The following is a 12,183-nucleotide window of genomic DNA, read 5'->3' as shown; positions in this document are numbered from 1 at the left end:
AAAAAAAAAAAAAAAAAAAAAAAAAAATTCAAACTAATGCTTCCATGGCAGATGAAATTCATATAAAATAGGGACAGCAAATGCCGTTTCATCTTAACATAGCTTGATTCTCCTGTCGACTTAAGCTTGACTTTCTCTCAAGCTCTGAGAACATGAATCAGTGTTTACTTTGAGAGCTAACAAGAAATGTTTTTTGAAAAGTTATACTTCAAGAATGACAAACTACATAAGCTGATGCCTTCTTATTCCTAAAATTCAACAAGATATAGATACTTAAATAAAATTATCAATGCACTGCTGCACTCACTAGAAAGTGAAATGTCTACAGTATAAGAGAAGTAGAGGGAGTGGTGAGCTTCTAAATGTAAACGTGGTGTTGGCTTTAGGATGAATGTCAGTCTCAAAAATGCAATCAGGATTGGAGGTGATGCTGAAACTGAGACTATCCCATCAAGCTAGGGACCCCTGAAGGGAAGTGATGTAGTCCTAGGGTGGTAGCACCTCCTGGTCCCTAGCAGAAGCAAATACAAATAGTTTATGGAGGAAATTTAGGTCCTCAGAAGATATGTTCAACAAAATGAGTTTGCAATAGAAATACATAAAACGCACAAAGAAACAAGCTGTAGAGAGTGTGAAGAGAAACAATATACGCAGACTCAGACCTCCAAGGCCTTCAGATATTAAAAGAGGAGCTATTAAATTGGCCAGACATATTTGAAAAAGACCCAAACCGAACTTCATTTTAGAAATGGAAAAGCAATATTTGATTAGTGACTGAGATTTTCCCAGAAATGATAAAAAATATGAATCCAAAAAGAAGGGAGCACTTCTAAGCAAGATAAATAAAAAGGAATCTATGTCTAGACATATTGTAGTGAACCTGTAGAATACCAAAGATATAGAAATGACCTTAAAATCATCCAGTCAGAAAAGACATTACCTACAAGGGAATTACAATTAGACTGACAACAATTTTTCCATAGGAATAGAAGCAAGACAGTAGTGGGACAGTATCTTCCATGGGCTGAGGGAAAATTATTGTTAAGAACTGTAAACTCAAGAAAACTGTGTTTCCAAGAGTGAAGGCAAAATAAAGACATTTAAGTTATACAAAAACTGAAAAAAATTATTACCAACAGACCTCCACTAAAGGCACTTCCAAAGGGAGGCTATGTGCTGCTCACCACGCTGCACTTGCCCACAGCACAGAGCTCTGTCACCCCAGTGCAAGAAGCACCTTTTAATAATTTGCAAAAAGGTTCCATACCAGCTATTAGCAGCCTTGCTACGAAATGAGGGAATAGTGTCAATACTTCCCTAGAAGTGTCCTTTCACCTTCCTTTCAGGTGGAGGGAAAATTACTGCAGAAAGAAAGTCTGAGAAATAGGAAGGAATGATAGCTGGTAAACATGTAGGAAAATGTAAATAAACATTGTTATATAAGAGCAGTAATACTGTCTAATTTGTGGGTTTAACAAAAAAGATAACATTAAAATTTTGGACAAAAATAGCACATAATTTGAACATTTTAAGGAGAGTAAAGACACTATACCGGTTAACGTTAGAATTCATTAAATAATGGCTGGATGCAGTGGCTTCCGCCTGTAACCCAGCACTCTGGAGGGCTGAGGTGGGTGGATCACTTGAGGTCAGGAGTTCGAGACCATCCTGACCAACATGGTGAAACCGTGTCTCTACTGAAAATACAAAAATTAGCCAGGAGTGGTGGTGCACATCTGTAATCCCAGCTATTTGGGAGGCTGAGGCAGAAGAATCATTTGGACCTGCGAAGCGGAGGTTGCAGTGAGCCAAGATCACACTACTGCACTCCAGCCTAGGCAACAGAGCAAGACTCTGTCTCAGAAAAAAAAAAAAAAAAAAAAAAAAGAATTTGTTAAATAATTATTTCAATGGTAACCACTAAAAGAGTAGAAAGTATAAAACTTCTAACCATCAAAAAGGAAAAAAAAAAATCACTTTCCATAACTATGTTATTTGTGATTTATGAGACAGCATCAAGTAGCAGACCAGACTAAATTTATATTAAACATAACTTAATAAAATTATCCCAAAGGAGATAATTCTTCAGGTTTGAAGTGTGAACTGTGTACACAGAAGAGGCATGTCACATGTCACTCACCTTACGTGGTGGTGTGGATTTCCCAGAATCCAAGTCGAGATCTAGGTATTCCACCTGTTTGTCTCCTTTGGGCTTGATCATAGGGCTGCTTCCTCCATCAAGACTGTTACTGCCAAAGAGATTCTGAAAGTATTAGACAACAAAATCAACGGTCAGACATTCACCAGACATACCACTCATACTGTTGGACATCTATGGAAGCCTAAATCTTTGCTTTCAAGAGGACATAGCTTAAAAAGTTAAACAACCTTTTAGGATAGAAAGAAAATAAGTAATATTTAAAAAACTGATTAAAGCCTAGCTTAGAGCAAGCTAAACGTAGTTTCAAAAGTTAAACTTGGTTCACACTAAGATTGAGACATCAAGAGATAGATCGCTATGATAACCCAACTTGAACATTATTAAAATTATATCTGTACTCAATTATGCGTTTATAGGATCTTTATATTCCTTGCTTTCAAATTAAATTTTTAAAAAACTTTCTGCATTTTATTTAAAGGCTTTCACACTAAAATTGTTTGACTCCATTGGCTAAGTCTATTGTGTTTCAATCATCTGGATTTTTTACCACTTAATTTCCTTAGCCTGATCTTTTCCTTCCTGAAAGGCATTCATTTTAAAGAACGTATTTAAGAGAGAAGGAAAATTATTACCTAAGGAAGGCCTGAGATACAAGAAGAAGTGATAAAGAAGCCACTAAACATGCAGAAAAACATAAATAAGCATAGCTTATATAATAAGAGCACTAATAATACTAACTTGTGGGTTTAAAAAGAATTAAAATTTTGGACAAAAATAATGCTAAGAGTTTAAAGAGAGTAGAGTGAAGACAACTCTGGAATTTGTAAATAACCATTTCAGATGATTTGTACAGTAGGACTACTCTCTAAAAAAAAAAGGTAAAGAAGGAAGATAGATGACAGCAATAAACAACAAGAACAAAAAACTTGAGGCAGAAAAATGAAAAATAGGCACTTGAAGATCAATGCTAAATAGAAAGGAAAAGCTGGCATGAACCTAAGTCCCTATATATTCCCTCCACTCTAATTACAACAGGGTTCTATTATACATGTGCTCAAACAAGTGACTTGTTTCCATGCCTTACTCCTTTTAACCCAATCTAGAAATGTTCTTGGCTTCTCATATGCAAAACTGTATTTCTCATTAGGGATTTTCATCCTTGTGCACTGTTGGTATTAATGCTTATATATTATCTCATACTTTTGAAGAAAACCATAATGATTTAACAAAGTTAAAAATTTGTACATGTTATGATGAATAAAACAGTTTGAAAACTGCATACATCTGGTGGTTCTGTTGATTCTTTTTATGTTGCTACTTCATTTCTTTTGCTTAGGTTAAGCAGAAAAAACTGTGCCTTAGGGAAAAGACACTTCTAGGGAAATATTGACACTATTCCCTCATTTTGTAGCAAGGCTGCTAATAGCTGGTATGGAACCTTTTTGCAAATTATTAAAAGGTGGTGTTTGCACTGGGGTGACACAGCTCTGTGCTGTGGGCGAGTGCAGCGTGGTGAGCAGCACATAGCCTGAATTTCATATAATCAGGTATGCAGTATGTTTATGCAGTAAACAACCTGCACAACTAAATGTAATGTTCTTATTTGAAGAAACAGATTTTTTAAACCAAATTTATCAATTACTGCAAATAAAACATTAAAAAAATATAGAAAACGGTTAAGTGCGGTGGCTCAGGCCTGTAATCCCAGTACTTTGGGAGGCTGAGGCGGGTGGACCACCTGAGGTCAGGAGTTCGAGACCAGCCTGGCCAACATGGTGAAACCCCATCTTTACTAAAAACTACAAAAATTAGCCAGGTGTGGTGGTGGGCGCCTGTAATCCCAGCTACTTGGGAGGTTGAGGCAGGATAATCACTTGAACCCAGGAGGCGGAGGTTGCAGTGAGCCAAGATCGCGCCACTGTACTCCAGCCTAGGCAACAGGGAAACTCTGTCTGAAAAAAATAAAAAATCAAAAATAACATGTAGAACACAAAAAATGTAAGCAAGTTTTGGTCCTCGATATAAATAGCAATCCCTCCCTTTTTTCTAATTCATGGAGAAACTGAAATCATCATGAAATTTTTTACCCAAATGACTCTATATATCATTGTCACATAAAATCAGCCATGAGTGTGTAAAAAATTCTATATTCAAATGTGATCAATGAAAGACCCATAACCTCCATTTCTCTGATTAGAAATATCTAGAAGTGTTCACAGTATTACAAGGCTACAAAAGAAATGCATAAATTCAAAAGACCTGCATGCATTATACCAGTAAGCTGCTCCTAAACAGAATTTCTCAGGGTGGCTAGTTAACCTATTTTATGTCTGCTATTACTAGAACTGAACATTTTTCCATCTTTAAGTATTGTTAACATTTGTGTGTCTTCAAGGAAGTCTATTTGCTCTTGATTTAATCTCCAGTGGGAACAGCCTGTCTGTATTCTAGCCTTTCACCCAGTATTTTCCCAAAACAGTTTAGAGAAACTCTAAGATTCTATAAGGTATTATAAGTGCTCTTTGAATTAAATAACAAACCAGTAGTGCTAGATTTTTTTTTTTTTTTTTTTATGAGGTGGAGTCTTTGTCGCCTGGGCTGGAGGGCAGTGGCTTGATCTTGGCTCACTGCAATCTCTGCCTCATGGGATCAAGCAATCCTCCTGCCTCAGCCTCCTGAGTAACTGGGATTACAGGCGTCTGCCACCACACCTGGCTAATTTTTGTATTTTTAGTAGAGACGGGGTTTCACCATGTTGGCCAGGCTGGTCTCACACTACTGACCTCAGGTGATCCGCCTCAGCCTCCTAAAGTGCTGGGATTACAGGTGTGAGCCACCACACCTGGCCTAGATTTTAAAAAAATTATATAAAATCATTTAACATATTTTTGTTGTTATTATCACATAACAATATGTATGCCTTTAGTTATGGTTTACCATCATTTGAATTTCAGGTGTCACATTCAGAATTCACTTGATAATGCATGAGTTTTGATGCAAAATTAAAGAAGTTTGTTAAATATTTGCTATAATTCTCATATTCTTTTCTAAGGGAGAGTTGAATGGACTATGATGAGTCCTTGTATTTGGCAGCATGAGGAAATGGAACTGGCACTGTTGACTTTTCTGTTGTACTTGGTAGATAGGTATGTCCTCCTGGGTCATTTGTGCTTTTTTCTAATACATAGGACCTACGTACTTCAGAAATTCATCACAGGCCAGGTGCAGTGGCTCACGCCTGTAATCCCAGCACTTTGGGAAGCCAAGGCAGGCAGATCATTTGAGGTCAGGAGTTTGAGACTATCCTGGGCAACATGATGGAACCCTATCTCTACCAAAAACACAAAAATTAGTCGCGAGTGGTGGCGCAAACCTGTAATCCCAGCTACTCAGGAGGCTGAGTCAGGAGAATTGTTTGAAACCCAGGAGGTGGAGGCTGCAGAGAGCTGAGATCACGCCACTGCATTCCAGCCTAAGTGACAGAACGAGAATCTGTCTCCAAAAAAAAAAAAAAAGAAAGAAATTCACTACATTGTGTTTATTTAGACACCTCTACTGGTGGCAAGTAAAAGTACCTTTGTGGCCGGTGGCTCAAGCCTGTAATCCCAGCACTTTAGGAGGCCGAGGCGGGCAGATCACGAGGTCATCCTGGCTAACCTGGTGAAACCCTGTCTCTACTAAAAAATACAAAAAACTAGCCGGGCGAGGTGGCAGGCGCCTGTAGTCCCAGCTACTCGGGAGGCTGAGGCAGGAGAGTGGCGTAAACCCGGGAAGCGGAGCTTGCAGTGAGCTGAGATCCGGCCACTGCACTCCAGCCTGGGCGACACAGCGAGACTCCGTCTCAAAAAAAAAAAAAAAAATTGTATTTTGATTTCCTTTGATTTCTGATTGTAATACTCTTCTTTTTCATCTTTTCCCTTCATCTAACACTTACCTATGACAAGTCACATTTTTAAACTTTCCTCTTATATGGGCCTTTCCAAATTTTTTATGGCTATTTACTATTTTGGGCAAAAAGAAACAGTCTTTAGTACCTCCGAAAATACTCTAACTACTTTACAATAAAAAAACAGTTCACTTAACTACCCAAAGTTGGAAATAGGTGACAATATCTACTCTGACCGAGAATTTAGGATCTAGTTTTACTACAGTCAACTTACTATACTGAGGAAACTAATTAACTTAAATAATAAACTGAAAAGTAGTGAATACAAAAGCAAAAGTCAATAAAATTACCTTGCCTTGAAAATCAGTGAAAATATTATTGATATATTGATTATATTATTTTTGAATACTTTATAAATTTGATATTTAAAAAAGTTTTATAGACGAGGTCTCACTATGTTGCCCAGGCTAGGTGTGAACTCCTAGGCTCAATAGATCCTCCTGCTTCAGTCTCCTGGGTAGCTGGGACTACAGGCTCATGCCACTGTGCCTGGCTAAGATTTGGTAATATTTTAAAGTTAAGTAATTTAAGCACAAAATCAAGTTGTTCATATCACTTAATTATGTTTCCTGACAACATATAGTTGTAAGAAACCTGGTTCTGCCTAAAGTCTATAAAGGATGAAAAACCAATTCATTGATAGAATTGGGCTTTCTATTTTATACCTCTAAATAGGGCTATTTTAAATAATATAGGGCCACTAAAATGTTACTCATTCCAAATTCTGACATTAAGTATTTGCTTATCCTGGTAGATACGGCCTGACTGTCCCTCAATACCTGCTCTCCCTGCTCCCATATGCATGGGATTTTCAGGTGGGCTCACTGTTCCTCGGATCTAAGGCCATGTTTTCTAGCTCCTTTGTGTCTCAGTGTGGCCATACAGGCTAAGTTCTGGTTAATGGTTTGTATACAGCAGTTTTGAGGAACTGTCCTTATGAGGCAGTTGGGCTATACCCTTCTTTTTCTCCCTTTCCTCCACCTGGAGTTGGCATGTGACTCTGTTGGCTGGAGCGTCATCTTGTCCAATGAGCATATGTGCCACACCCAAGGAAAGCAGACCGGAGAGCTGGAAAAGGTCTGAATCCCTGAAGAGTCTATGGAACAGAGCTGCCACAACAGTCTTGGATTGACTATCTCAAGACTTTTCCATGAGAAAGAAAGAAAATTCTCTCTTGAGTCACGAATATTTATTTTCTTTTATTCAGAGGGGAATGTAATCCTAACAGATATACTTATCTACTAAAATACAAATAACAAAGCAAACATTAAATCTGACTTAAGGAAAAGCTAAAGCCTAATATTTTTTAAAATTAAAATTGGTTTGTATTCTTAAACATTTGAAGTATTTTCTGGCAACTACCTGATTTCTGAGGAACAAAATGCTCACTACCATTAGAAAATTCTCATGCTTTATGATAGTATAGCCAACCTGAAACATGTTACGTTTGTAAGAGGTCTTCTTTAATCTTTACACCTATCTAAGGGTATATTACTTATTTATAAGACCATTTCACCATTAGAGTGCTGTCACATGGCCTTAGAGAACTGTATTATAAAATGCTGCCAGTGTATTTTCTTGAAGAGTATCAAAAATCAAGTATCTCTTAAATGACATATAACTGAAAACTTTATTTTTTTTCTAATTAGATATGGGCTGACATGTTGCCCAGGCTAGCCTCAAACCGCTGGATTCAAGGACTCAAGTGATCCTCCTACCTCAGCCTCCCAAATAGCTGAAACTACAGGGCTGTGCTGCTGTGCCAGGGAACTTTTTTTTTTTTTTAACTCATTTACAGTTTACTTTCACCTTTTATTGTTTTAGAGTTTATGACATTATTTTAATAAGCTTTTAAAAGTTGTCTTTTATTGCTTTTTCTTAAGTATATAAAGATATGAGGATAAAATTTATAGACAGAACAGTTCTAGCTTGAATTGACTGAAAAGGGCTGCTCAGAAAAGGAGAAGTTAAAACTTTACATACTGGGTCTTCACTGGACAGGTTTGGGTTCATGGGAACATAATTCTCTTCACTGTCATGTGAGTCACTGCTTGAAGTTGTGCTATGCACTGAATCTGGTCGGGGGGACATGGGAAACCTAGAAGAGCTAATTACAGAAACATGTTATCACAAACATAAGCCTTGACAACAACACCTAAAATTATTCCCCAAATAAAAATGATAGTCTGCATTCTTTCAGAAATATTCCCTTATGTTTACAATCATTCATTGTACAAATTTATAATGACATAATTTTTGTGCACAAACACATAACTAATATTTATAACTGTATTATAAAAGTGTATTTTGGACAGCAAAATATTTTGTGTAAAAACAAGCCAAAAAAAGAAAAAAAACAAAACCCACTACCAGTGACTTGGTGATAAGTAGGAAAAGTTTAACAGACAATACAAAACGGAAGACAAGATTTCTATTTTTAAAAAACTTATATTATATTTTGAATTTTTAAATATAAATATATAAATATATAATTATATATATATTAATTGTACATATATTATATACCACACACACGTTAAAACATGACAATGGTTCAACTATGTTTTGGTAACTTCATAAATTCCTCTCATTTCCTATATACATTTAAATAAGTCTCGGTAATAATCTCCACAAGAGACGAACCACATTTTCAAGATTGAGTAATCCTCGAAATGTTTGGTTTCACAAACCTTTACAACTCTTAAAAATTATGAGGAATCCCAAAGAAATTTTTGTTTACATGAGGTTGTACCTATTCATTTTTGCCGTTTAGAATACACACACAAGGTGTACCACACAACACGTTTGTTGTATACTTTGTGCTTTTTAAAACACAAAGTAAGTACAAAAACACACATTCTATTGGGTGTCACAATGTATCATCACTACTATCATGTAACCTCTGCGAAACTCCACTGGTACACTCAGTAGGAGAATAAATACAGCAAATAACATTCTTAATATATTAATGAAAATGGTTTTGGACTTCACAGAACCCCTAAAAAGGGGCTCTTCAGATCATCCATTGAGAAACACTAATTTCTAGATGTTTTCCAGGTAATGGAACCCAATTCTAGGATAAGTCGACATTTTCATACAATACTACATATTTTAGACAACAGGACTTTACTTCTCGAGCAAACTCCTAGTGATGGGAGATCTAAACTGGGGCTTGGTAATTCTTTCCCATTCTGGGCAAGGTTTATTTCTTAAAGGTGCTGGCTTGGACTTTGAAAAAAAAAAAGAGAAGATAAAAGAGATTTTAGTGTTACAGAACTTTGGAAAACAAACAAGATTTCTCTCTCTGTAACTCTATATTGATAGGAGCAAACCTAAGACCAACCCTCGTTTTTCTATATGGAAAATTGGAAGGGGTTCATGATGTTACATTGATTTGGCCCAAGGTTACATAGGCTAATTTAATTAGTGGTAAAAGCTAAAATAAATGTTTCATGGATTGTTACCTCAAAGCCAAAACCTCTATTACCAACATGTTGCCTAAGTAACATGTTTTATGAATTAAAAACTAAATGAGATGAAGAAAGAGTAATGTGACCCAGTTTCTCTATAGTTGCTTTATAACATTTCATTTGATTTAAATTATTTCAACCCATTTCATAACTTCAATAAGGAAATTTAATCATTATGTAAAATCATTTTCCTATTCTTCATACTGAAGTATATAACTAAATATATATATAAAATGATGCATTAAAACTATTAAAACAAAACTTTGTAAAACCCCAAACCAAAATAAATGTTTTCGGAAATTTTTTAAAATATTTCATGCCCAGTTCTGGAAACAAACAAAACAACGAAACAGTATTTATATCTTTAGATCCAAACTCTACTCTGAAAAAAGGCCACAATTATTTTACTTCAAATTGTTAGTGTAATTTAACCAACAAATCTCTTGCTAAATTATATACAATTAAGTAAATGCTAATAATAATTTTCATTTATAAGTGATCTTTATTTACCTCACATTGCAGTAGACAATTAAACCAGTATATACCAGAGTTCTTAGCCATTTTCGTAAAGTCAAAACTGAGATTTTTTCAGAAATTTGTGGAGTGAGCAAAAGAACTAAAACAATACTATTTAATACTAGGTATTTTAGGAGACTACCTAAACATATTAGGTAAATATTTCAGTTATGTTTCATTCTGCCACTCTTAACAAAAAATTTCATCTTTCCAGATTTATTTATAGTCTTTGCCCATGTATGTTCAATTTTAATCAATTATGGCATAATTACCATTACACTATAAAATGAATGGTCATTTTAAAGGACCATACACATTGAGGCTCATAAGTATTTTGTCAACTCACATATAATGAAGACCAAATTAACTTATTAAATTTTAACTAAAACCATTTTGCTTGTCTATATTCTTAAAATAGACAGATACAGAATATTCCACTGACTGAAAGTATTTCTTTAACTGTTAATGTTTTACTTTTTGACACCCAAAGGCTAATAGCAGTTTAGCTGTCAGATTTTAAATAATGGCACAATTAATCCATGGAAATGATTCTTCTGTGTCAGAACAGAATACATATACATAAAGACAGAAGACAACAGAAAATCACAAACAGTTCACAAATTTAAAGGATAAAATGTTGTCTAAAAAGTTAAAAGAATAATGCAAAAGGACAAGTCTGAATATCACATATCAAATATTTAACATGCTGTTGTTAATGGCATACGTGGGAAGCATTCACTTTAGAAATAATGTGCTGGAAAGTTTTATTTACAACAGCAATAGTATTTAAAGTTCTTCTTTCTTTTAGAAAAAAAAAAGAACATTACAAAATAAATTCCCAGTGCCCCATACCACATGCGGTGCTAAAGTACATACCCTTTCTTCTTGTAGCAAAGTCACCTATGGTTTGTGAATCAGTTCGCTCTAAACCATGGGGTTTGAGTCTTAAAATTTTAGGACTTTGACCTAATTGGTAAAAAGAAGACTCTCTTAATATAATGTTATTTATTAATTGGAAAATGGATTCTGTATAAAAAGCAACAGAGCCCTGTGCAAAAATGTTACATCTAAAAGCATGAACAGAAGTTTGTTGTGGAGAATATTTCAGTCTTGCTACACATAAAATTCATGCTCATGCTCAGCACAATGGAAAAGAGGAATTTACATGCAATGATGTAAGCAGCAAGGAGGTATAAAAGATGGTAGGATTTTAGTGCGATAATCAGCCTGGTTAGTTGTTATCTTCATTTGGGGGAACAGAGGGAAAATATGTGCCATGTTAGTCTTTCTTCTAACATGTCTTAGAAAACTGGATCAAATAAAAAATTTGTAGAATACCCTAGTCAGATCTCAATTACATCTTTCTTTTCTTTGAAATCTGGTATCTCATATGAAAGCCTGAAGGCCTACGTCCTTGTAATATTACTTTTCTAATTTGGTAGAGATGTTTTTTTTTTTTTTTGAGACGGAGTCTCGCTCTGTCGCCCAGGCTGGAGTGCAGTGGCCGGATCTCAGCTCACTGCAAGCTCCGTCTCCCGGGTCTACGCCATTCTCCTGCCTCAGCCTCCCAAGTAGCTGGGACTACAGGCACCCGCTACGTCGCCCGGCTAGTTTTTTGTATTTTTTAGTAGAGACGGGGTTTCACCGGGTTAGCCAGGATGGTCTCGATCTCCTGACCTTGTGATCCGCCCGTCTCGGCCTCCCAAAGTGCTGGGATTACAGGCTTGAGCCACCGCGTCCGGCCTAGATGTTTTTAAAACCTTAATCTTTTCCTGCACCTCCTAACCAAGACTCTTCTAGAGAAGCAAGTGGCCACTACTATATTTACTAATCTAAAACCAATACAAGACCAACATTTCTTTCCTCTGGATACTAACTCGTTGCCCAATGGCTTCATCTGCAAGAATTAGATGTTTAGATTCTGGTTATACTGATTGCCTAGATTCAGTTTAATTAAGTATATGAAAGCATAAATTCAGTTACCATTGTCTTCCTTTCATTTAATGTCTGCCACATAAAAGCACTGCTGAAAAGCCTATGAAAGGCATCTTTCCTATTAGAAGCCTGGATGCCAGAGTTGCAGTATCATT

The 12,183-nt window shown here is 35.9% G+C and overlaps 1 protein-coding gene across 1 annotated transcript in view; it reads right to left on the bottom strand.

Annotated features, from left to right (window-relative positions):
* GAB1 (GRB2 associated binding protein 1) overlaps nucleotides 1-12,183 on the bottom strand; it is a 136,351-nt gene that overhangs the window by 4,803 nt on the left and 119,365 nt on the right. The window contains exons 7-10 of the mRNA XM_017854908.1: nucleotides 10,970-11,059; nucleotides 9,238-9,334; nucleotides 8,091-8,214; nucleotides 2,141-2,263 (exon numbers count right to left, since the gene is read on the bottom strand). Of these exons, the coding sequence (XP_017710397.1) occupies nucleotides 2,141-2,263; nucleotides 8,091-8,214; nucleotides 9,238-9,334; nucleotides 10,970-11,059 (434 nt within the window). The remainder of the gene's footprint in view (nucleotides 1-2,140; nucleotides 2,264-8,090; nucleotides 8,215-9,237; nucleotides 9,335-10,969; nucleotides 11,060-12,183) is intronic.

This window comes from Rhinopithecus bieti, unplaced genomic scaffold (genome assembly GCF_001698545.2).
Source record: "Rhinopithecus bieti isolate Rb0 unplaced genomic scaffold, ASM169854v2 scaffold_39317, whole genome shotgun sequence".
Classification (NCBI taxonomy): Eukaryota; Metazoa; Chordata; class Mammalia; order Primates; family Cercopithecidae; genus Rhinopithecus; species Rhinopithecus bieti.
The sequence above is the reverse complement of the archived record's forward strand: the minus strand, read 5'-3'. Positions and strand labels throughout refer to the sequence as shown.